Source organism: Grampus griseus, assembly GCF_964374135.1.
Source record: "Grampus griseus genome assembly, chromosome: X".
NCBI classification, from domain to species: Eukaryota; Metazoa; Chordata; class Mammalia; order Artiodactyla; family Delphinidae; genus Grampus; species Grampus griseus.
Genome location: NC_138999.1, coordinates 32,799,280 through 32,826,795, shown reverse-complemented (window position 1 = coordinate 32,826,795; position 27,516 = coordinate 32,799,280). Strand labels below are relative to the sequence as shown.

Genomic DNA, 27,516 nt, shown 5'->3' with positions numbered 1-27,516 from the left:
CGACAGACGTGATGAGCTATTCATTTCTTAGCTGTAGTAAAAGTATACTTACTGAAAACTGGCTTTGATTCGTCTACTCCCCTATGTATTCTTATTCATAAATATTTACTTTAACAGTTGTTTGAGGAACGGTATTTTGATATGCAATTAAAGGGATAGTTTTCTACATTCAGTTCTCCTTTGCTGGAAAAGCGTAAGTCCTTCCAAACAAACAAAAAAGAAATTCTAACAGCTGATTATGTGTCTACATCTGTCAATGGTTAATTTATCAAGAGTGAATGCAAGTTTTAAAGAGAGAGATAAAGGTTGAGAAACACACGCAAGTTTTTATCACCCGCATGAATATAAAAGTAACAGATTATTTTAAAAACAAAAGCCGTTTTAGATGTCACGTACTGTACAAGTCCAGACTTAAGAGTTTCCTAAAAAGTCTATTAAATGTTAACAATCGGAGAGTTCTGTGTGTCAGCACAGAAATGCGTAAGTGGATCATTTTGACCTGTCACAAGCTGGGCACTCTTCTCATTTTGTAATGTAAAAGTGGTAGAATTTTACCATCTGTTGGCTATCACAAGGCTGACTGCAAACGAAAATATGACAATATTCACGACCAATCAACTATCCTGTCCATCAGGTATTTCATCCTACGTGGCTCTGTCAAACCCAAAAAAGCTAAAACACATTTCAATAGGAGCTCCTTTTAAAATGTGGGTTGTCCCTTCTTGAGCCTCAAATACAGGGGATTATTTAGTTTCATGAAATTAAAAAGAGTTCATCTTCATTCCTTCCTTCCTTCCGTGAATATGTATTAAGAATCTTCTGTTTGCCGGGAGTCTGCCTATTATTCAGCTCAGTAGTAGTAAAAACAGAGTGGAGATGAAGAGCTTAGAGCTGCCCCAGTCATGCTGCAGGCAAGGCTCCCTAGGAAACATGTAGGATGGAAACAAACATGATATGTGCATTGAACAGTACATCCAAATCGGGCAGCCAGAGGTGCCGGGGAAAGGGATCGATTGAGAAAAAAGGCTTGTGAGAAAAATAACAAAAGATCCTACATGCTGCGGAGCAAGTAAGCCTGTGCACCACAACTACTGAGCCTGTGCACCACAACTACTGAGCCTGCGTGCCACAACTACTGAAGCCCGCGCGCCACAACTACTGAAGCCCGTGCGCCTAGAGCCCGAGTTCCGCAACAAGAGAAGCCACCGCAATGAGAAGCCCGCGCACTGCAACGAAGAGGAGCCCCTGCTCACCACAACTAGAGAAAGGCCACACGCAGCAACGAAGACTCAGTGACGAAGACCCAATACAGCCAAAATAAATAATTTTTTAAAAAAGGGAAAATAACAAAAGAAACTCAGGTGGTGTTAGGCACTTCCTGCTGAGCATCCTTTCTCTCACAGTTTGCCATCCACTTTCAATCCCCACACTTAATCATCCATGCTTGGCTCCAAGATCACACCCCCAGTTTTCTTTTTTACCATGTTCTATTTGGGAACTTGTCACCTGTAACTGAATGCCTTCCAGACACCTCCTCTCTTTGAGTTTTCAAGCTACTATGTGGAATCTGGGGTGAGAGTGAGCAACTAATTTGGTCCTGAAGCCCCAGAACTGATTCAGAAGCTCTACCTACTCCCTCGAGGGTTCTCTCAACAGAAACAATTTGCCATTTATCAGTCAACATTTATCGGTGTATTTAGGGAATGGGGAACTTTGTTTAACACTAAGGGTACCACCAGCCCAAGGTAGCAGAAAGAGCATGAGTTTGCAGAAGAACTTGAGTTCTAGACTACATGTAACCCCTTATCAATCGGGGACCGTAAGTCCCATAGGTAAGTCTTGGTTTCTCTCTCTTGTGTTAGATTCTCAACTGGCTGGTTCCTACCAAAAGTATCCTGCTTGGGCAATAAATGTTATTATCCTACTCCTCGACCCTGCGTCCTCGGGAAAGTTACTCAACCTCTCTGCAATGCTTTCTATTTTCTGTTCAGAAGATGGTAGTAGTAATAATATGTAACTCGAAGAGATATTGTGAGAATTAAATGGGACAGCTTACATAAAAAGTACTTAGCTGACTTAATGTTCTATATAATAATTAGTTACCACTGGCTGCAATGACTTGGAAGCATTTTAGAATCCTGGAGCGGCTTAGAGCTACTGCCTCGAAAAAAAAAATTATTCTTATTCTGCTTTACGTAAGTGGTTCCACCAGTCTTCACTGTATTCTAACCATCTATCTTTTCACTTTTAATTATCTTAACTGGGCTCTCTCCTCCTTCTTCTTGGGTAGCAGCTTAATAAATATAGCTCTGATCCTCATGATTTTACTCAATACTTTATTAAGGAAGGCACAACTATTTAAATTAAACCATATGAAGATTTTAATTGACACAGAGCTATTCGACCATTCAAACTAATACAATGTCATCACTAAATCCTAATTTAGTATTATTTATAAGAATAAAACGCATATATCCAGCTATATTTTTGATGGGGAAATATCTGTTGACAAAATTTATCTATATGTGACATCAATTCTATTATTAGGAACATTCCATAGATGTTCTCTGAGAACAATCATCGAGCAGGAATAAGATATATGTGAAGAAGAGAATATGGAGAAATCACAGCTAAAAAGCACAGGTGAGATTAAGAAAAATAGTTCTTATTTTCTTGGCATTTATATTTCTCAAAGAAATACATGTGCATAACTTAAAAAGTGAAGAGTTCTTTAAAATAATAGCAGGCTCCCGCCCCACCCCTCCCCATCCACATTCTGACTCCTCCAAGGCAAAAACTGAAAACATTGTTTTGGGCATTTTTGTCTAGCTACTTATCTTCATATTTCTAGATGAGATGCTTGTACAGCTATTTCTTGACTTTTCCATCAAAGGTGTTATCTATTAATCTCCTAACATGGAAGATGAAGACTTAGCTCTCTTATAATCTCTCCACACATACATTTCCTTTCCCAAATACCCAAAACAGTTATATCACTTTTTTTCCCAAACAATATGAGGTTAAATCAATATCCATTAAACAAAGCCATTTGCAGTGATTACCATTTCCTTTCTCCCCGTGCCCCCCGCACAAGTTAATAATTTCCTTTTTTAAAAAAAATTATTTTATTTTTATTTATTTTTGGCTGCATTGGGTGTTCGTTGCTGCACGGGCTTTCTCTAGTTGCGGCGAGCGGGGGCTACTCTTTGTTGTGGTGCATGGGCTTCTCATTGCGGTGGCTTCTCTTGTTGCTCTAGGCACGTGGGCTTCAGTAGTTGTGGCACGTAGGCTCAGTAGTTGTGGCTCGCGGGCTCTAGAGCACAGGCTCAGTAGTTGTGGCACACGGGCTTAGTTGCTCCGTGGCATGTGGGATCTTCCCGGACCAGGGCTCAAACCCATGTCCCCTGCGTTGGCAGGCAGATTCTTAACCACTGTGCCACCAGGGAAGCCCAATTTCCTTTTCTTATAATATTGTTCGGTTTTCTATTTTGTCTACACCAAATTCATGCCCAAACTTTCCAACAAATTTGCAAAACTCCCCTAGGTACAGCCAAACATATCAGGTAAGCTGCCTATTCTATTTTTTGTTTTTTCTCTTAGCATCATCCAGGCTGTAGCTCTGCTTCAGTACTTACCAGCTGCCTTCAAGGCCTGATACCGAGCTGTCATCTCGGGCTGTCCCTTACCATCACTCTCGAAGTTTTCTGATCCCACCTGCATTGGAGCTCCAGGTTTTGAGATCTCATATTTTCCTATTTCTTGGTTCATTCTCCCATCGCATTGGACCCCCCTTAAAAATGTTTTACCAGCTCTTGCAGTGTTCCACATGGTGGCTGGTTCATTTGGAACGTCTGGCCCCTAAGTTTTTTTAACACATTCTGTGAAGCTAGATTACCTCTGCCTCATGCTTTTGAAAGAAAAAAAATGTTCTGTTTTTCTGAGAACTTGCAAAGATTTTTTTCTACTCTAACATTTGATAATTTTGGCTGCTATAGAATTCTAGTTGAGAATTTTCTTAGTGAACTTTGGGGGCCTTTCTCCGTTCTCCTGTAGCTTCTTAAGTTGCTATTCAAAGTCCAGTGCAAATCCTTTTAAGGAAGCAGTTTTGTTTTTCTTCTTAGAAGCCTTTAGAATCTCTTTTTATTCTTTTTCCATCCAACATGCTGGTGGGCCCCTTAAACCCAGCAACTCATGTGGCTTCACATTTGCCCCACGGTTCCAGAAGCCTTGAAGTACCTGGAGGATCACGCCCACACACACGCAGCTGTAGTGAATTACTGGTGGGCGAGCGATACCTCCAGTCAGGACAAATTCTGAGATGTGATTTACACTCTGGAGCTCCCCTACAGAATGAGACAGAAAGCTGGGGCTTAGCCTAAAATCACACCTTTGTTTTGGCTTCTGACCCTTCACTGTTTCCCCCACTCCCATACTGGTTTCTCCTGAGAACTCTTCCTTAATGGAGCGTGCCCATATCTGAGTCAGGTTTTGGAGAACCTGGCCTAAGACCATCATCTAGCTGCTCGAGTTTGGGAAAGGATCCTGGAGTCTAACCACTCTATCAAACTTGTAAATGACAAAGTTGAAGTTGAGTCTTACAGGCTTCTGGAACTTTGGGACCAATGTAGAGCCCTCTCCTGTACTGCCATTTTTATTCAATCTTAAGTTGAACTTCAGAAACACCCTGAGGTTCAGAGAGCCAAGTTAAAACTATCCTTCCACGTGGCTTGGGGTACAACTCACTCTCCTCTTGGCAGTGTATACATTACTAGAAAAACATGCAGAAATCTAACCTGACTTAAATCTCTAAAAGAAGCTCTGTAGTCTGAAAACTGTGGCTTTAACTGCTTGACCAGCTGTGTGATGACAGGCAAGTTACTGAACCTAAGTCCCAGTTTTCTCCCCTGAAATGGATATAATATGTTAACCACAGTGCCTGTAATATAGTGAGTCCTATCTTTATATATATATATATATATATATATAAATTTATTTATTTATTTACATTTTATTTTTGGCTGCGTTGGGCCTTCATTGCGGCGACTGGGGGCTACTCTTCGTTGTGGTGCATGGGCTTCTCATTGCAGTGGCTTCTCTTGCTGCGGAGCACGGGCTCTAGGCGCACGGGCTTCACTAGTTGTGGCGAACGGGCTCAGTAGTTGTGGCTCGCGGGCTCTAGAGCGCAGGCTCAGTAGTTGTGGTGCACGGGCTTAGTTGCTCTGCGGCATGTGGGATCTTCCCGGACCAGGGCTCGAACCCGTGTCCCCTGCATTGGCAGGCGGATTCTTAACCACTGCACCACCAGGAAAATCTGAGTCCTGTCTTTTGAGTTCTTTTCTGGTGGTGGTGATAAGTTTGTGGTACTACCACCACATGCCTTCACCCAGTTCCCACATGTCAGACACGCTCGGCCAAGGTTAAGGGTATGGTCTAAGGCAGTGGTTCTAAAAAAGTAGTCTCCAGGCGAGCAGCAGCATCAGTGGAACTTGTTAACAGCGCAAAGTCTCAGGCCCGACTCCAGACCTACGGAATCAGAAACTCTGGGGATGGAACAAGCCCTCCAAGGGACTCTAATACACCCTCAAGTGTGCGAAACACTGACCTAAGGCCACAGGTCAGAGAAAGATATAATAGACCCCCGTGGAGATGAAGGCCACAGACCTAGAACCACTTGGTATGGTATTGAAGATTGTAAGCAGAACTAATGATTATACATGACACCTCAATGATTAGGGATAAGAACTCAATGATGCCTCTACTAATAGAGTAGTATAGTTTATACATATCAAGATCATCATGTCATAAATGAATATGAATAGCAGCTGAAGAGTAAAACATAGATTTAAGTTTGTAAAATTGACAGTGAGTCCATATGACATAGCCTTGAAATGCAAATAGAAAAGTGCATTAATGCAAGAAAAACATAATTTCTGGGCCCAGAAGCTGAAGAAACACTTGGAAGAATCCTTAATTGTATTAATCCTTTTCTGAAACAAGCTACCAACTGTACATGATCGGGAACATTTGCTGAGGAAAACTCATTTGAAGTTGTCATTTCGCCAGAGACACAACTACTGAAATTTGTCTGAAATTCTGAATTAGCGCCATGCAAGCAAATGATCTTTAGAAGCAAAGAAGAGAACTTAAGAGCAGGAAAGAGGTCCTTGAATCTACCACTCAGGTTCTGGGGGAAGAGAGCAAAAAACAAACATTCCAACATCACCTGCATAGCAATTTACTGCCGATAAAGCCAATTAGGTGATTTACTCTGAGCAGTACAAATCAGACACAGGAAAGCCAATTCCTAGATTAAGTCTTCAAGGAGCCTGAAATTTTAAAAAGAGAAAAGAACACCCTCCTGGAGGAAGCAAAGTGCAAAGGGTAACTTGCATGGCTTCAGGTTTCGGGCGTGATGACCAGCCACTCGATTTACTTTGACACAATCTCTGTGAGCTGCTCAGCTTAATCTCCTGTGTGGCAGAGCAGAGGATATTTCCCTCCAGCCCTTTATGGCCTCTGTTTGAAGATCTCAAAGCCTTGCTTATGTGATCAGGGGCATAGCAGCTCTGACTAACACCACAGGGAATATTAGACGGGCTGAATGTCCAAAAAGCATACTTGTATTATTTAGTTAACACAGGGTCTCACTTACATTAATGACAATAATACTCAAAATACTAATAAAACAAGGACTGACTTATACAGAGTCTTTACTCTGTGCCTAGCAGACCCTCTGCTAAGCATGTTACACGCACATTCTCAGTGGATCTTCATACCACACCTATGAAGTGGGTGCATTTAATAGCTTGTGTTACATTTTGCAGATGAGGAAATCAAGCCTCAAAGATGCTAAGTAACATGGCTGAGGTCAACCTGCTACTGTGATGGAGCCACGATTCAATCCCAAGGCTATATGACTGAAAGCCCTGTTCTTTTTAAGTAATCTCTTTTTTAAAAAAAATACTAATTTATTTATTTAATTTCGGCTGCACTGGGTCTCAGTTGCAGCACACAGATCTTTAGTTGCGGTACGCGGCCCTGGGCTTCATTAGTTGCTGCCTGTGGACTTCTTATTTGCGGCATGTGTGCAGGATCTAGTTCCCGGACCAGAGATGGAACCCAGGCCTCCTGCATTGGGAGTGCAGAGTCTTACCCACTGGACCACCAGGGAAGTCCCAAAAGCCCTATTCTTAACCATCACCTTTTAATACCTTCATTGAGACGCTAACCTATTTCAACAGCTGCACCTGACACACGCGCAATTCTCTTTGTCTTACAAGGAAAGAGGAAACATTTTAAATAGCAAAATTATGTTACTGAAATGTGCATGAGAACAATACCTCCTTTCTGGTTGAGCACTGGTTCTCTTCAGCCTTAGATAGCCGCAAAGTTTGTTAGGAATGTGGCTCCCTCCTAAAGTCACTGTAGGAGTGGAGATTCAGCTGGTCCCCATAGTATTTGCTTTGAGACTGGCGATGCTTCGGTTGCCATGGACACCAGACTTCAATACACCACTGAGCAGGGGGAATCCATTCTATGCAAAGCAATGGAGCCAGTAGATGGGTACAGTAACAGCTAACTTCACATAACGCTATGACCAATATTTGTTTTGCCACCTCTCATTCAGATGATGTTCTCACCCATGAAGTCTGTAACACTGCCTCTCATCTGGGAAACAGCTTCTTTATGGCCCAGGAGGCAATGCTCACAATTCACAGTGTCAAAGGCATTCATTTGTCTGGGTTGTTGAATGTGTAAAGCTATTCAGAAAAGGAAATGTGACCTTACACAAAACACTTCTTTGTTCAGCTTGCTAAAAGAAAGAATGGATCAGGGGCTTCGCTGGTGGCGCAGTGGTTGAGAGTCCGCCTGCCGATGCAGGGGACACGGGTTCGTGACCCGGTCCGGGAAGATCCCACGTGCCGCGGAGCGGCTGGGCCCGTGAGCCATGGCTGCTGAGCCTGCGCGTCCGGAGCCTGTGCTCCGCAACGGTGAGAGGCCCACGTACCGCAAAAAAAAAAACAAAAAAAAAACAAAGAATGGATCAAATGACTTCTTGAAAATTCCATTTGTCCAAGTGGCTAGCACCCCAAGAATAATGAGTCTGTTAACTTGGTAGGCTTCCTTAGTAGCTAAATCCATAAAGAAAGTAACTAGGAAACGATAAGAGGTACTTAGATATATATAAATAACGCATGAGAACAACATGTTTTTGAGACAAACCAAACATCCAACGTCCAAGGCATTGTACTTAATTAGTGAATGTAGGTCAGACAGTAATCAGTAAAAGTGAATCACGAAGAGAAATGCTTATTTGGACACATCATGGCAAGTTTACCAAGAGACCATCACCACATGGGGATATTAAAGGACCCCCTCCACACATGGAGGAAATCCACTGTGTGTTGTGTAGGAGTCAGTCGAGTGACAAACATCTCTCATTAACCAGCAAAGAGGAAATTAGCCAAGTTAATAAAAAATTAATACAATCTATCATTTTCACATTCAGAAGTCAATAAATATAGTGAAATTCCATTAAAACCACCTTCTTATGGAACACTGGGAGGTCAGGTTATTGGCAAAACAAATAATTCAGTACATTTAAAATAATTTTGGGACTTCCCTGGTGGTCCAGTGGTTAAGACTCTGCACTTGCAATGCAGGGGGCACAGGTTCAATCCCTGGTTGGGGAAGTTCCACGTGCCACGAGGTGCAGCAAAAAAATAATTTTTACTATGCACATTTCCCCAATTTACTTCTTCAGTAATAAGAAATTATGAACCATGCTCTCTCCAAGTAATTACAATACAAATGATAAGTTTAGGTTTTAGTGGAATGTATATTAGTAGATTAATTAAAAGGGGTAAACAAGTTATCTCCAAGGAAATCCACATTATTCTGTGTTATATTACTGTATCAGAAGAAAAAAAAAGGAAAAAAGTCTACGCATCTTCAATTTAATTTATGTCACACAGGTAAATTTAAGTGAATGATTCTAAAATGGGAGTAGTTCTATGAGCATCATGTTTTCGATCTGATCTGGGAATGATAGTGTCTCTTATTATGAAAGGATTTAAAACTGCTGGAGCATGGTCTATTTGGACCTTTAAAGAAATGTAGAAAACAAACAACAACAAAATCCTTGTGTATATAGTGCAAAATTATATTTATCAGAAAAAAAGAAATCCATGTAGTCACTCAGAGTCCTTAAACCTGCAAGAAGATGTGCCAGGCAGGGATTCTTTCCTTCAGCGTCACCCACGAATTGGAAAGCTGATATTCTGGCATTTGTGGAAGAAATCATTTTCAGTACAAAGGACAAACGATGAAAATCATGAAGTTTGGCGGAGGCGGGGGGGGGGGATCAGTCAAATCTGTTGACAGGCAATCCCATAAAATTGAAAAAAAATAGTGACTTCAAGCTTTTTACTCAAATCTTCTCAATGAACCAGCAGCAGCAGCGTCACTTGGGAGCTTGCTAGAGATGCAGTATCTTGGGCCTCACCCCAGACCTGCTGAATCAAAACCTGATTTTTACCAGGATCCCCAGGAGATCTGCGTGCACGTTAAAGTGTGAAGAGCGCGCACTGAAAGCACAGATTTGGCGACCAGCCTGTGGGGATGGAACCCCCCTCTGCCGCTGACTAGCTGTGTAACCTGGAACAAGTTCCACAGCCTCTCTGTGCCTCGGTTCCCTCACTGGGGAGGATGGAGATAGTACTGGTGCCTAGGTCATAAGTATTAAATGACATAATATCTGTAAAGTGCTTACAACAGTGTGCACAACAAGGGATCAAGCAGTGCTAGCTCTTATGTCCTTTCAGCCATCACAGGGTTCTGGATCAAGAGTAACAAAGGATCTAAGATGCAGCCCACAGAAGTGCCCCATTCCCTGATAGGTCTATAATCGAGCAATTATGAACTGGATTCAGCTTACAAAGGTCCAGTTTCCCCAACCTGCTGTCATTTCAAGCCAAACTGCAGGGTTTACTTATGCAATGAACAACACACTGCTGCTTACAAACCAGGGACCACTCAAATTCAGACTGCGTGAAATCTTGCATGTGCATTTTGTTCAGTGAATGCTGAATGGAACGAAAAGAGGACACATTTCCTATCTGAGAAATTTCCATCCTCATTTTTTACCCATCAGTTTGTCATATACTAAAAAGTCTCATGAAACCTAGTACTGAAGCTAATGTGGGATTGCAACCAAAAGAATAAAATACCTAGGAATAAACCTACCTGAGGAGGTGAAAGAGCCGTATTCAGAAAACTATAAGACACTGATGAAAGAAATCAAAGATGACACAAACGGAGAGATATACCGCGTTCTTGAACTGGAAGAATCAATATTGTGAAAATGACTATACCACGCAAAGCAATCTACAGATTCAATGCAATCCCTAGCAAATTACCAAGGGCATTTTTTACAGAACTAGAACAAAAAATCTTAAAATTTGTATGGAGACACAAAAGACCCCAAATAGCCAAAGCAGTCTTGAGGGAAAAAAACGGAGCTGGAGGAATCAGACTCCCTGACTTCAGACTATACTACAAAGCTAGTCATCAAGACAATATGGTACTGGCCCCCAAACAGAAATATAGATCAATGGAACAGGATAGAAAGCCCAGAGATAAGCCCACACACCTATGGTCAACTAATCTATGACAAAGGAGGCAAGGATATACAATGGAGAAAAGACAGTCTCTTCAATAAGTGGTGCTGGGAAAACTGGACAGCTACATGTAAAAGAATGAAATTAGAACACTCCCTAACACCATACACAAAAATAAACTCAAAATGGATTAAAGACCTAAATGTAAGACCGGACACTATAAAACTCTTAGAGGAAAACATAGGAAGAACACTCTTTGACATAAATCACAGCAAGATCTTTTTTGATCCACCTCCTAGAGTAATGGAAATAAAAACAAAAATAAACAAATGGGACCTAATAAAGCTTAAAAGCTTTTGCACAGCAAAGGAAACAACAAACAAGATGAAAAGACAACCCTCAGAATGGGAGAAAATATTTGCAAACAAATCAACAGACAAAGGATTAATCTCCAAAATATATAAACAGCTCATGCAGCTCAATATTAAAAAAACAAACAACCCAATCAAAAAACGGGCAGAAGACCTAAATAGACATTTCTCCAAAGAAGACATACAGATGGCCAACAGGCAGATGAAAAGCTGCTCAACATCACTATTATTAGAGAAATGCAAATCAAAACTACAATGAGGTATCTCCTCACACCAGTTAGAATGGGCATCATCAGAAAATCTACAAACAACAAATGCTGGAGAGGGTGTGGAGAAAAGGGAACCCTCTTGCACTGTTGGTGGGAATGTAATTGATACAGCCACTATGAAGAACAGTATGATGGTTCCTTAAAAAACTAAAAATAGAATTACCATATGATCCAGCAATCCCACTACTGGGCATATACCCAGAGAAAACCATAATTCAAAAAGACACATGCGGGCTTCCCTGGTGGCGCAGTGGTTGAGAGTCCACCTGCCGATGCAGGGGACACGGGTTCGTGCCCCGGTCTGGGAAGATCCCACATGCCGCGGAGTGCCTAGGCCTGTGAGCCATGGCCACTGAGCCTGCGCATCCGGAGCCTGTGCTCCACAACGGGAGAGGCCACAACAGTGAGAGGCCTGCGTACCGCACAAAAAAAAAAAAAAAAAAAAAAAAAAAAGACACACGCACCCCAATGTTCACTGCAGCACTGTTTCCAATAGCCAGGACATGGAAGCAACCTAAATGCCCATTGACAGACAAATGGACAAAGAAGATGTAGCACATATATAAAATGGAGTATTAGCCATAAAAAGGAACGAAATTGAGTTATTTGTAGTGAGGTGGATGGACCTAGTGTCTGTCATACAGAGTGAAGTCAGAAAGAGAAAAAAAAAATCATATATTAACGCATATATGTGGAATCTAGAAAAACAGCACAGATGAACTGGTTTGCAAGGCAGAAATAGAGACACAGATGTAGAGAACAAACGTATGGACACCAAGGGGGGAAAGCGGTGGGGGTGGGATGAATTGGGCGATTGGGATTGACATGTATACACTAATATGTATAAAACAGATAATAAGAACCTGCTGCATAAAAATTAAATAATATTCAAAAAAACAGTTTAGATTATAAAATGTAAAAAAAAAAAAGAAAAGAGAAAATAATGTGGGAAAACAGGCACCCCCAAATGCTCATGAAGGGAATGGAAATTGATGTAACCTTTTTGGAGAACAGTTTGATAATCTCCATCAAGAGAAAAATATCTATAAACTGTGACTCAGCAATTGGGTTTTAAAAATTTATCCTACATATATACTTGCAACAGAAGGCAAAGATACATATACAGACATATGTATGTATGTATATGTAAATGTTGTATACGTATATATGCACATTATATGTAGTAGTGTGTATACTTTACAGCATTAATTTTGATAGCGAAAAAGGAAAAAAGTTTGAATCAACTTAATGTCCATCAATAATAGTTAAATTATGGTACAGCTATTAAATCAAACCAGTATAAAGAATGAGATCTCTCTACACAGTAATGTGCAAAGGTGCACAAGGCACATAAGAGAACAAGCTGTAGCGTGTGTATGTATATATTGGGTTGGCCAGAAAGTTCGTTTGGTTTTTCCATCAGATCTTATGGAAAAACCCAAACTAACTTTTTGGCCAACCCAATACACACACACACTCACATACATACACACACACACACACACATACAGAATATCACATAAATGGATAAAAATATAGGTATTTTATATATCCAGAATATTTCTTTAAAAATGTTCAAAGAAGACATTTTTTTAAACATGCATACCTTGTTTTATGCACTTCATTGTGCTTCACAGACATTGCCTTTTTTTTCTTGCTTTACAAATTGAAGGTTTGTGGCAGCACTGTGTCAAGCAAATGTATCAGAGCCATTTTTCTAGCACCATTTGTTCACTTTGTGCCTCTGAGTCACATTTTGGTAATTCTCTCCCTATTTCAAACTTTTTCATTATTATTATATTTGATATGATGGTCTGTGATCTCTGATGTTACTATCATGATTCGCTAATGTTAGGCTGAGATGGTTAGCATTTTTTAGCAATAACGCATTTTTTAACTAGGGTGTGTACACTGTTTTTTTAGACATAATGCTATTGCACACTTAACAGACTACAATATAAGAGTAAACATAACTTATCTGCACTGGGAAATCAAAAACTTCATGTGACTTGCTTCACTGAGACATTCGCTTCATTGCAGTGGTTTGGAACTGAATCCACAATATCTTTGAGGTATGCCTGTATATCTTTCTGTATCCTCTTATTGTTTGTGTTTACCTTGTGAGTATGACAGTAATAATTTTTAAGAAAAACTCAGGAAAAAAACTCTCAAACAACCTAACATTTACACTTCTAGGAACCAGAAAAAGAAAAAAAAAAAACAAGCCCAAAGTTAGCAGAAGGAAGGAAATTATAAACAAACATTAGAGCCAAAATAAATGAAATGGAGAAGAGGAGTAATACGAGAAAAGAATCAATGAAATTAAGAATTGGTTCTTTGAAAAGACAAACAAAATTGACAAACTTTTAGCTAGACTAAGACAAAAAGAGAGAGAAGACCCCAAATCAGAAATTAAAGAGACACTAAAACTGATATCACAGAAATACAAAATATAAGAGACTACTATAAACAATTATATGCCAACAAATTGGACAAGCTAGAAGAAATGGATAAATTCCTAGAAACATACAACTTACGAAGACTGAATCATGAAGAAATAGAAGTCTAAACAGACCAATAATGACTAAGGATATTGAATCAGTAATCAAAAACCTCTCAACAAAGAAAAGTCCAGGACAAGATGGTTTCACTAGTGAACACTACCAAACATTGAAAGGAAAATTAATGTCAGTCCTTCTCAAACTCTTCCAAAAGAAGGAGGGAACATGTCCGACTTCATTTTATGAGCCCAGCATTACTCTCATACTAAAGCCAGATAGGAACACTACAAGAAAAGAATACTACAGGCCAATATTCCTGATGAATAGAGATGTAAAAATTCTCAACAAAATACTAGCAAACTGAATTCAGGAGCACATTAATAGGATCATACCCAAGGACCAAGTAGGATTGATCCTTGGGATGCAAGGATGGTTTAACAAATGCAAATATGTGAGGTGATGGATGTGTTAATTAACTATATGGTAAGCATCCTTTTACAATGTTTACATATATCAAGTCACCATGATGTACGCTTTAAACATCTTACAATTCTGTTTGTCAATTATACCTCAGTACAGCTGAAAAAATGAAAATAAAAATGAATACATAGTACAAAGGACACTGCATGGCACATAGTCTGTTCAATAAGTAACTGAATGAGTAAATAAAAAAATGTTTTCCTCTGAAAACGTGATACATCACATTAATATAATGAAAGATAAAAATAATGATCATCTCAATAGATGCAGATAAAGAAAGAATCTGACAAAATTCAACAACTTTTAATGATAAAAAGTGAACAAATTGGGTATAGACAGGATATACCTCAACATAATAAATACCATATATGACAAGCCCACAGCTAACATCATACTCAATGGTGAAAGGTTGAAAGCTTTTACTCTAAGATCAGGAACAACACAAGGCTGCCCACTCTCACTCTTATTCAACATAGTACTGAAGTTTTAGCCAGAGCAATTAGGCAATAAAAAGAAATAAAAGGTATCCAAATCAGAAAGGAAGAAGTAAAATTGTCTGTTTGCAGATGATATAATCATAATCATATATATAGAAAGTCCTAAAGAGTCTACCAAAAAAGTGCTAGAATAAATGAATTCAGTAAAGTTGCAGGTTACAGCATCAACATACAAAAATCAGTTGTGCTTCTGTACACTAAAAAAACTATCTGAAAAATAAAGAAATCCCATTATAATAATAATATCAAAATGAAATACTTCTGAATAAATTTAACCAAGGAGGTGAAAGATCTATACACTGAAAACTGTTAAGACTTGGATGAAAGAAATTAAAGATAAATAAATGGAAAGAGATCCTGTGTTTGTGGATCAGGAATGATATTAAGATGTCCATACTACCCAAAGCTATCTATAGATTCAATCCAATTGCTATCAAAATTCCAATGGCATTTTCACAGAAAGAGAAACACAGTCCTAAAATTCATACAGAACCACAAAAGACCCCGAATAGCCAAAGCAATCTTGAGAAAAAAGAACAGGGCTAGAGGCATCATAGTTCCTGATTTCAAACTATATTACAATGCTATAGTAATCAAAATGGTATCATACTGACATAAAAACAGACACACAGACCAATGGAACAGAATCAAAAGCCCATAAATAAACCCTCACATATATGGTCAACTAATACTTGATATGGGAGCCAAGAATACTCAACGGGGAAATGATAGTCTCAATAATAAATGGCATTGAGAAAACTGGATAACCACATGCAGAAAAATGAAACTGGACCCCTATCTTACACCACTTACAAAAATTAGCTTGAAATGGATTAAAGGCTTAAACATAAGACCTGAAAATGTAAAACTCCTGGGAAAAAACATAGGGGAAAAGCTCCTTGACACTGGTCTTGGCCGTGATTTTCTGGATATGACACCAAGAGCACAAGCAACAAAATCAAAAATAAGTGGAACTACATCAAACTAAAAAGCTTCTGCACAGCAAAGAGAAACTACTAACAAAAAGGAAAGGCAACCTATGGAATAGGAGCAAATATTTGTGAACCATAAGAGGTTAATATTCAAAATATATAAAGAACTCATACAACTCTATAGCAAAACAAACAACTCAATTAAAAAAATGGGCAGAGGAACTGCACAGACATCTCTCCAAAGAAGACATACAAACAGCCAGCAGTTGGATGAAAAGGTGTTCAGTATCACTATCAGGGAAATGCAAATCAAAACCACGATGAGGTATCTCCTCACACCTGTCAGAATGACTATCAGCAAAAAGGCAAGAGATAACAAGTACTGGTGAGGATGCAGAAAGAGAACTGTTGTACACTGTTGGCAGGAATGTAAGTTGCTACGACAACTACGGACAACAGTATGGATGTTCCTCAAAAAAGTAAAACTAGAACTACCATATGATCCAGAATTCCCACTTCTGGGCATTTATCCAAATGAAATGAAAACAGGATCTGGAGGAGATATCTGCGTCTCCATGTTCATTGGAGCATTATTGACAATAGCCAAGTGGGAGGTCATGAGACAGACCTGGGTAAGGGAGCCAAGGGGCAGACACTTTGGTAACGACCCAACAGCCATTGCCCTCCCCTTTCTTCTTGTCAGAACCTGCATCCACTAGAGGTCAGAGGTTAGAAATGAAGGATATTAGCCTTTTCGGCATCCCCAGAAACGAGAAGTGGCCAGTGCTGGGTTGTTGACCAACTGCTGGGCAATGAGGCAGAAGGGAAATTCTTCAAGGATAGAATGTTCCATACGATAAGAAAAAAAATTCAAAGAAAAAAACCTCAGACCCAGTTGTATGGGAACACAATGCTTGGAATGGCAGCAGCCATCTTGCAATTTTGAAGAGTGATACAGCTCAGACACCCAGAATAGCAGAGAAAAAGGTCAGGAAGGGCTTGGGTTCTCATGATTTTCCTGAGTTGCTGAACCAATCCTGGAATGACCTAGCTCTACACTCCTTGTCAAGTGAGGTAATACTGTTCCCATTATTTAGATCAGCAGTCCCCAACCTTTTTGGCGCCAGGGACCAGTTTCGTGGAATGCGATTTCTCCGTGGACGGGGGTGGGGGGGAGAGGGGGGGGATGGTTCAGGTGGTAATGTGAGCGATGGAGAGCAGCAGATGAAGCTTCGCTCTCTCGTCTGCCCGCCGCTCACCCCCTGCTGTGTGGCCCCGTTACCTGATTTAGATCATTTTCCACTGGACATTCCATTATTTGCAGCTAAAGGCATCCCCGCTTAGACAGCTGCCAACCACCTGCCTTAGCAATGAGCTAAGGACACAACTAACAATCTGGCAAAAGGTGTTTTCCTTTAATCATGGCAGTAAGATAGATTCCTTGTATTGGGTATAATTTTCTATGTGATGTTCAGAATCACTTTCGATTTTTTGTTAGTAGTGCAAAGGGAAATACCATTGATCTCATTAAGCAGGTACTTTGTGTCAAGCACTACACTAGGCACTTTATCTAGGGTGAGTCATTGCAGCAACTTCCAGAACAGTCCCCTTTGGGAAAAGAAAATCACATCTATATTTTCTCCAATCTTATTTAAACAACTTGGCATTTCCTTTCATTATGAATGCAGACCACGAACCACCCAGGAGTACTTGTGACTTTGCCACCTATAGAAATCACAGATATATTCATGTCACGCTGCAGTTGTTGAAGATATGTTGAAATATCATTGACCCTCATGATACAAGTGTACAATCATCCTTAGACGCCGCTGCAAAACCTTATTGAATGTGTTAATCAAGCAGCACGTATGCTACTGCATCACACATTTTTTAAATGTTTTGGTAACCGAATGTTAATATAATTAGCTTCCTTTGTAATCCTGTGTATTTTATGCATCTAAAAATGTCCTTGAAAAAGAGGTACTGTAGGTTTCACAAGATTTACAAAGGAGTCCTTGGCACAAAAGGGGTTTAGACCCCCTCTAATCAGCCCCCCTTGTGACCCTTCTTAATACTGGTCAACCCATTATCTACACAGAAAACCAGGGAAATCTTCTTTTGAAAGGTGAATAAGATGAAGACATTCCCGTTTCAACCTGAAACAAATGCGAACTCCTAACTTGGACTGCCCCGGCCCTGCAGGATCTGCTTTTCCCCTGCTCACAGCTCCTGCCTGGTCTCCAGCCCTCTAGCCCTTGCGCACTCTGCTCCAGCTGGGCAGGCTACCTTCCTTTTCTTCGAAATCTCTAAGCACTTTCCCACCTCAGGGGCTTTGTCCTTGCTGTCCCCTAGGAACAGCAAGGCCTGGAATGCCTGCCCTTAAGGCAGCCACTTCATTCTCATGCTTCAGTGATGAGCTAGGACATCACCACCGCAGAGAACGCTTCCCCGCTAATGTATGCCAGGCGGCAGCCCTCCCCTCTCCCGCCCCACCTGCACTTATTTCCTGTTTACCTCCTTCCAAGCCCTTCTGACAACATAACTATATATTGATTTTTGTTCACTGCTCAATCCTGGCATCTAGCAAGGTGCCTGGCACACGTGGAAACCTGACATTCACTGAATGAATGAATGACCGACTAAGCGAAGGAGGAAGCTATTATTAATCCATTTTACAAGCGAGGAAATTAAGGCTCCAAGATGTTAAATTATTGGTCCAAGGTCACCAGGGGGCAAAAGTTATTATTTTAACTGTGGTCCCTAGGCCTCCCCCTTAATCCCTCCACCATACTTTCTAACTTCCTTTTCCCTGCAACATTTCCACCAATCTGGAAAGCAGAATAGACCCAATGCAAGTATTTATGGTGTGATTTCTTAAGACTTTAGTGCTGTGTTGCTCAAGGCTATCTGCCCAACAAACCCTCTAAGCTATTTCACTTGAGTATTTCCAGGAGGGCCAAATTAACCAAAAGTATGTTACCTGGAGAGAGTGGTTCGTTCTGTCTGTCTGTCTGTCTCTCTACATACACACACTTTCTTTAATGTATGAATCTTATAAACAAAAATAATAAAATCAAATGTAAGGAAGAAAATTCAGAAAACTGTAAATGAAAGACGAAAAAAAATGAGATAAACCCAGGGCAAAGTCTAGTATGCAAAAATACACGTGATAAGGTATTGTACATAAGCTACCTGGACCACGATTCTACCATATGCTTCCTAGTAGCCACCATAAAGTGAGAAACACAATCAGTTACACAGTTTATCCTGGAGATTTAAAAAATTCAATCCATTTCCAGGAGGAGCTCAACTCTTCCTGTTTCGAAGCCCTGACAGAAATTCCTCTTGCGGATCCTTATAATGAAAGCATGGTAGGATATAGTGATCAGTATTCTAAACTAAAACCTTATAAATAAATATATCAAGCTTCACAAAACGGTGTCTTAATAGACGTGGCTGGTATAATGCCGAAATCTATGCAGCACTGTATTGCCTTGCTGGTCAAAGTGTGGTCCCTGGACCAGCAGCATCAGCATCACCCGGGAACTTGTCAGAAATGCGGCATCTCAGGCCCGATCCCAGCCCTGCTCAATCAGAATCTGTATTTTATTAACAAGATCTGCAGGTGAGGCCTATAATGTTAAAGTTGAACAAACACTGGTCTAGTGGTTAAGTTTGATTTGAGGTCAAGTTTGTACGAAACTAGTATTCATTTATTCACGCATTCAACCAATATTTACTGTTATCTTGGCAGTAGGAAAGGATTTTTTTAAAGTTTTTATTGAAATAGGAAAGGATTTGTTTAAACATTAACACCAAAAGCACCACCATAAAGGAAGATATTGATAAATGGGACGCCATTAAAACTGAGTGATGAAGCAAGCCACAGAGTAGATAATATTTGCACCACCAAAACAAGGCAAGTTGAGTACCCAGATATATACCAGGCACTGTCTTAATGCTTAAGTACAGAAATCAAACAAAAACTCTCTACTCTTATGGAACTTACATTCTAATTAAGAAGACATAAACAGGGACTTCCCTGGTGGTGCAGTGCTTAAAAATCCACCTGCCAATGCAGGGGACACGGGTTTGAGCCCCGGTCCTGAAGATCCTACATGCCACAGAGCAATTAAGCCCGTGCGCCACAACTACTGAGCCTGCACTCTAGAGTCTGCGAGCCACAACTACTGAGTCCACGTGCCACAACTACTGCAGCCTGGGCACCTAGAGCCTGTGCTCTGCAACAAGAGAAGCCACCGCAGTGAGAAGCCCACGCAACACAACGAAGACCCAACACAGCCAAAAATAAATAAATTTAAAAAATAAAGTATGTTCTGTTATTTTAAAAAACGACATAAACAAAATAAGTAAAATGCAGTAAGAAAGGGGCATAAGTCAGGGGACAGGTGGCAGTTTCAAATAGGGTGGATAGGGAAGGCCTCATTGAGGAGCTAACTTGGACAAGGTCAGGGAGCTAACCATAAAAATAGCTAGGGGAAGAGTATTCCAAGCAGAGGGAACAGAGAGTACAAACACTCTGAGACAATAAATACCTGAAACAGCAAGAAGGCTGGTCTGCTTGAAGCCGAGTGAGCAAAAAGTAGAATAGGTAAGCAGGGGCCCGGTCACATGGGGCTTCGTCAGCCATTTTAAGGATCTTAGGTCTAACGGCGAGTGAGATGAGCAGCCACTAGAGAAAAGGTAATAGGGAGCCACTGCAGGATGTTGAGCAGGGTAGTGACATAATGAAAAGTGTTTTAAAGAAACCTAGGGTCTCAGAGATACGTGGAACGGCTTGAGTGAGAGAAGCCAGCTCAGAGTACATATATTGCACTAATCCCAGGATAGGGTGATTCATTCATTCAGCTACTTATGAGGTGGCAAAGATGTGCCTAGTAGGGTAGGGCCGAGCTAGACTAGGGTGGTAACCGAGCCAGAGGAAAGTCAATATAAATGACATTGGAGGAAAAGAAACCCAGGACAGAATGACACATTATAGAGAAATGAGAGAAGTTCACAATTCAATTTACTCAAGGCTTATGGGTCATCTACTGAGGGCAAAGCCATATGCAGGCTAGGACGTGGGGGTGGGGATGGTGCAGAAAACTTGTATTTTCCCCTCAAAGGGCTTCCAGCCTGGCGTGCTTAGCCTCTGCCCTGCGCCTTTCAAGCCTGAACTTTTTGGGTTACCACAGCTGAGGCTGGCACTGAGACTAGCTGATTTGCTCAGGCTAAGAGATGGGTTTTGTTTTGTTTTTTGTTTTACTCTCAGCGCTTGTTCTATGTCCTGGGAGCAGAGGCCAGAGCACCTCAACTTGATTAGTATAAGAAGAGAGATCTGGTTTGGCAGCAGGGCAAAAGAGAGGTCTTAATAAATGTCTTTGTGGATCAGCACTGCAGACTGGCCCTGGGCCACCAGTCTTGGGGCAAGGAGTCCTTCTGATCTGTTGCCACCTGCGTAGCCTAATGGGTCTCCCACTCTGCCATTCCATTCCAGAGAAAAGCAAAGAAAGGGAAAGCAGCAAGTTTAAGGAAAACAACTGGGGGGGGGGAACCCGCACAATTTGAAAATTGCCTGCCGCCAGAGAGCAAGGTCTGAGAAGCAGATGCAAATATAATGTAAATGATATGTAAATCGCCCTGTGGCCTTCTCAAAGGTTTTATACAACTGGAAGGGCCCTTGGGAAACCGCCAGCAGATAACAATGACTCAGAAGCAGAGTGAACTATTTCAAGACAACTTTGTCACACAGCCCTTTGCTTCCCTGCTAGCACAGTGCAGTCTTTAGTAATCTTTTTTCTCACTTGAATTAACCTGCTATAAATTAAAACAAAAATCAAGCCTGCTTCTGTAGAAGTTATCTAAGTTAATTACACTTTAAAAACACTGTGTGCCTTTAATTTTTCTTCAAACGCCGCTCTCGCCCAAACAGAGCCAAGTTAAATGTGTCACTTCCTCCCTAGAACAATATTTGGCTCCAGTGGGTTATGAATGAAAGTACCTCTCTTTCAGCTCTAGTTACTATGATCCTTTGGAGGATTTTTTTTTCCTACTCTATAGGAACTGGCACATTCTCTTCTAATATCCACAGGCTGTATTCAAAGTGAATCCGAAACAAACAAAAAACACACCCCATATGCAGTTGTGAAATCCAATTCACTTCATAGGAGCCACTGGAAAGCTATTCATTAAGAAAACCTGCCCTGTCAAGTATGCTGTCGTCTTGACAATCCTAAAGACGCATTTGAAAATGAAAAAAACAAAAACACATTCGATTCCAATGGGGTAAAATTCTGTCTACATTTATTTAAAAGAGGACACCCCACCAGATATGCATTTTATGAGAGCCATAAAATGAACTGAATAGAAAGCAACACAGGAAGCACATCAGACCTATAGCTGGGCAGTTATTCTGGGTTACAGACCTGGGGGTCGCAGAAGCCACTTACCTTCACCTTAATGATGGAAACAATAATAGCATAATCAGCCCCCCAAACTTCTATTATTTTCTACTACTCTAACATTCGAGGGTGCTTCAGCTTTTGACAGGAGGGTCAAAGGAAAGGAAATCTCTTTCATTTGGGATTAAAAAATATCTCACTTGAAAGGGCCTCCAGAAAACGACTGGGCAAAGAGGCTTTTGGGGAGGTGCCGCGTCCGCCGTAAAACACGAGCAAAGCGCGAAGGCTCAGAATCCCAACCGAGACACTGAGCGTGGGTGGGGGGAGAAGAGGGAGAGGGAAAAAGCCAGGAGATAAACCTGAAGGGACTCAAGAAACGACAATGTCAGACAAAGAGTAACAAAGAGAGGTGGAGAACAGCCAGGGACGCTGTTCCCGGAGCCGCGAGTTCGGGGCAGGGAGGCGGGGCAGGGCCGGGCAGGCGGCGAGCGCCGCCTCGCGGCCGGGGCTGCCTCTTACCTCCTGGGCGAGTTTCTGCTTGAGCACGAGCGCGGCGCACAGGTAGCCCGCGCGGCCCACGAACAGCTCGTCGGAGCCGCACTCGAGGAAGGAAACCGGCGCGCAGACGGCGCACAGAGACCGGAACTTGCCCAGCGGCTGCACGTAGTCGGACCGGCCCAGGGCGTGGTACACAAGCGTGGCCACGGCGTACACGCCCGCGCCCCCGAGCAGGAAGGCGGCGCGGGTGTCGGCGTCCGGCTCGCCCCACTCCTCGGCGCGGGCGCACGCGTCGATGAGGCGCTTGGCCGAGCGCAGGTAGCGCTCCCGGGCCCCGGCGAAGAGCGGGCTCTGAGAGACGTGGTAGAGCATGTAGGCCACCCCGGCCACGCCGCCGTACAGCCCTCCCTGGCAACTGCTGGCCGCGGCCGCCGCCCCCCGGCCCTCAGCGCCGCCCCCCAGCGGGGGCAGCTCCTGGAGGATGCGCTCGATGGTGGCGGTGACCAAGGGCGCCACCGCCTCCTCGCACTGGCCCGCCAGCAGGCTGCCCTGGTAGTCATCGAAGCGGTTGGCGAAGCAGCGCTTGGTGTCCATGCTGCCGCCCGTGCCCGCCAAGGCCGGGCTGGGGTCTGCCGGAGGGCGCGCCCTGCGGTCCCGCGCACCACCTCTCGCTCTTTGAGGCACTCGGATGGCGGTGGATGCGGCCGGAATGGAGCGAGGAGGCTGAGACGGGAGGTGACAAGAGGAGGCGGGCGCGAGGAAGGAGCGCGGAGCGGATTGCCAAGTGGGGCACCGGATCGCCGCGAGGCTCCCGAGTGGCCCCGGCGAGCGCGGGGGATGCGCGTCTCGCGCTCCCCTCACAGAGGCCGCGCCCTTGCCGAACCCGCCCCCTCCTGCGCCGCCGCAGCTCGGCCGCCTCTCCTAGGGGCCGAGGTGATCTCCGGCAGGACCCACGCGGGGGCCGCGCCACTCCTCTCGCTCCGCCCCCGGCTCCTCCCCTCTCGGCGGAAGGCCAGGAACGCGCGGGACACCGATCCGGAACGCTGAGGCTGGGTATACGCACACCTGGCGGCGGAGGTGAAGACCTCGAATCCCTCGTGTACTCCAGGGTGGCCCTCCTCGAGTCAGCAGATCAGCATCACCTGGGAGCATGTTAAAAATGCAGCAGCTCAGACTTCACCCCAGCAGTCTTTGATTAGTGAATCAAAATCAGCATGTTTAGCAAGATCCCCAGGTGATTCTCATGCACAGTAAAGGTCGAGAAGCCACGCAACTAGTAGAGGCTACTGGGAAAAAACTGAGCGCCCTCCTGAAACTTGTTTTTCGTCTTGGTCAACTTGGCTTTCTCATTCTGAGTGTTTCATCCCCAAGGCTGAGGGATTTGAATGCATCACGCACGTTTCGTGCAGTAAAACGGTGAAATGCCCCATAGGGTAAGTTGTTCTCGGCCTTGGCCGTCGTGTTGTTTTTCTTGGACTATCCAGGAGTAAAAGTTCAAAGACCCACACCAGGATAAGGTAAGGGATGGGGGTCTTTCTCCTACTCTAGAGACCGCCCCCGACCCCCATTCATGCGTAGTGAGCGCCCCATGAATGTCTTGAGGCCATTAACTAGTGAATATAAGGGTAAACGCTGCTGAGAATTTTAATTAGGCGTTTTGACCCTTTTCTGTGTGTCCTTAGTTACTTCCTTCCCTCCTTTCCTTCCTTCCCATGTTTCTTCCCGTCTGCTCCTCCGCCCCCCCCCCACCCGCCGCAGGCGTATTGAGTGTCTCGTATGGGTCCTGGACCCTGAAAATAGATGGATAAACAAAATAGACATGGTCCTAGACCTCTTGGAGCTTACAGTCCAGTGGGAAAGACAGAAAATGAACAATTAAACACATGAATTGCCTTTCTTTTGGTCAGCTGTTTTGAAAGAATTCTTCCTTTCCCAAAGTGTTGACTAGTGAAGGCCAAAGAGCTCACCTTTCGCAGGGGCGTTTGCATTTTGATAGGGACGGTGCAAGACCCAAAAGAATGAGTGACTCCTGGAAAAGTTTCTGACACTTTGTTGGGAGAGCAGCAACTCCACTTACTTGAAAGGCCAGGTTTGCTTGGAGGTAATTGTTTTCCTGAAAAGTGTTAATTGTCGCAATGATTTGGAAGCAGAGATTAAATAGGCTGCCCCTCTGTCCTTGCTTGATGTATTCTGGAGAAGTTCAGTTTGCCAAGGTGACCGCCAGGACTGACACATCCATAGAGCGGATGGCATGGCCTCCGTTCTCCTGTAACGTGCCGAAACAGGTTCATTTTTCATTATAATAATAAAAAGCTAAGTCCACTTTTAGGCAGGGAGTGTGATGGGCTAACGGTATCAAAGGAGCATCTGGAATGTTCTGTTTCTCCTTGGGGCTTCTTGCTCATCCCTCAGTCGTAGTAGGCATTAGGAGTGATTTTTGCCCCTTTGGGCAAGGAGTCATCAACTGCAAACCTGCATATGCAGAAATGAAGCCTTATTCTACTTTATTCCTCCCCACCTCACCCTCGTCATGAATCTAGAGGCAACTCTGTTCATTCTGGCTCTGATTATCCTTCCACACAGCCCAGCACCAAGGTAGCAGCAGCAGCAGCAGCAATGAAAGGGACTTGGGCTGATTGCCTTCAAAATAAAATGGAAGCAGGTGTCCGAGAGAAGGAGCTCTGCTTTTTTCCAAGTTGTGTTCCCCTCCCACCTCCCGCCAAAAAATGCTGCATGACAAGCAATCACAACATCTTGTAGCGTATCATAATAAGTTTATTGCTCACGCGTCTGGGATCTTGGCTGCGCTCTGGGGGTGGGCTGGCTGTTGCTTGGGGAGACTGGGTTGACTGGGCTGTGGTCCACGTGTCTCATCCTGCAGCAGTTCAACGCTGGCATGACTGCATGGCAATGGCAGAGGGGCCAGAGCACAAGAGGAAACATGCAAGACTTCTTTAGGTCTGGTCTCAGAGCTGACACGCTCTTGTCTGCCTTATTCTATTGGCAAATTACCTCAGGAAATACAAGGTGTCTTTATGTAACTCCAAAGCTACATGACAAAGGGTGTGTAGACAGGGTGGGGTGAAGTATTAGGGTTCCTAGGGGTTTCTTTTCTGCAGTGATGCCCACAAGTAGAACAAAGGTCACAAGATGGATGAGAAACAGCCTGGGGTGGGAGAAGCAAGAAATTAGTGGTATCTAGAAGCCCTCTTAAACTCACAGGAGAAATTAACCCTTTTACCTGTAAACGTCTTTCCCGAAGACCTTGCCACTTTGTTGCACAGTTACCTGGCAAATTCTCGGCGCAGAACATTCTTCAGGGCAAAGTTAGCTAGTCAGACCACGTGAAGCCTCGCCTCTAATCGTCATTTACTTAATTGGCAAGCAGTGTTGTTGATTTTAATATCATGACTCCACTGGAATATACTCTCCGTGAAGGTAGGGCTTTTTGCCCCGTTAATTTACTGATGTGTACCAAGAGCCTGGAATAGTCCCTGGCACATGGAGTAGGCACTCACTAAAAGTCTGTGAAATGATGAATGAATTGCCGTAAGAGAACCGTTAGCAAGGTCACCTGGGGTGTAGCATGCAGTGAAGCCTTTATTGAAACTTCAGCCTGACTTGATTAAACTCCCACTGTTTTCTTGGATCCTTTTGCTCTTTTGAATGTGAAGATGTAAACATTCTGCAGTTTCTGCCTCCTTACTTTGTTTCTCCACGAAGTCTGGTGACCTCTATACTCTACCTTGAATTCAGTGACTTCACACATTCTATTTTTAATAACTAACCCTGTGTGGGAGATTATATTTTCCAACTACGGCCCCAACAATATCCGCTCTGCCACATGGTCCTCTACAATGTGACCTTGACACTCCTCTCATCAGGAGGTAAGGTATGTGCCCCCTGAGTGGGCTGAGAATCTGAGTGGGAATCTGAGTGGGCTTATGACTCCAGAATCTGAGTGGGCTTATGACTTACTTGTAACCGATGGAATGTGATCAAAATGACACTGCATGTCATGCAAGGCTAGGTCATAAAAAAAGATACAGCTTCCGGGTTACATGCTGCAACTCTCATATTTGGAGCACTGAGCCACCTTGTAAGAATCTAAGAGAGGCTGCCATTTTGTGAGGAAGCGCAGACAACGTGAGGAGGCCATTTGTAGGTGCTTGGATCAACAGCCCAGCTGCAAGAATCAACTGACAGTTATGTGAGTGAGCCACCTTGGATATACAGCCCAGTTGAGCCTTCAGATGACTACAGCTGCATGAGAACCCCATCCCAAACCCTTCCAGAATTCCTGACCCACAATATCATGAACAAAATAAAATAGTTGTTTTGAGCTACTAAGTTTTAAGATAATTTGTTTTTCAGCAATGGTAACTAGAACATCCTGCTAGCTTCCCATCATCCAATGCCATAAAATCCCTGTAATCAACAGTGCACTCAAGAGGCTTTTTATGGAGGAATCTAGGCAGGGAGACAGCAAGTATGCAGGCACACAGAAAGTTGTGTTCCAAAATAGTCTACTTGGACTCTTTAGAAGCAGCACTGACCCCACAAGAAATATGCAGCCTATACAAAACTTGCCAAAGCCATTTATTTTGCCCTTACCTGCAGGATTTTTCCTGATATTTACAGAATCTCTAGCAGCATTTGCTGACAGGCAGCTCCCAGCACGTGGTTTCTGTGATCCTGCTGAATTGCCCAGTTCCTAGCTCTTCCTCAGTATTTCCTTAGTATACGGATTATGCAAAACTATGGGTGGAAAATAGTTTTAGTGGGTTCATCAAGGAAATCATGTAAAAATTATGCAAAACTATCCAGGAAAAACATATTAAAATTAAAGGGCTTCTCGTATGAAAATTATTGCTATCTAAGGGTGAATATGAAAAAAAAGTCTTTGTATAACTGTCAAACCTCAACATGTAAGGTTTAGTACATT

At 42.8% G+C, this 27,516-nt stretch overlaps 1 protein-coding gene across 1 annotated transcript in view; it reads right to left on the bottom strand.

Moving 5' to 3' along the window:
• LANCL3 (LanC like family member 3) overlaps positions 1-23,165 on the bottom strand; it is a gene marked incomplete at both ends in the record, with an annotated part of 93,269 nt that extends 70,104 nt beyond the window's left edge. The window contains one exon of the mRNA XM_082681394.1: positions 22,593-23,165. Within this exon, the coding sequence (XP_082537520.1) occupies positions 22,593-23,165 (573 nt within the window). The remainder of the gene's footprint in view (positions 1-22,592) is intronic.
• Positions 23,166-27,516: the final 4,351 nt, after the last annotated feature.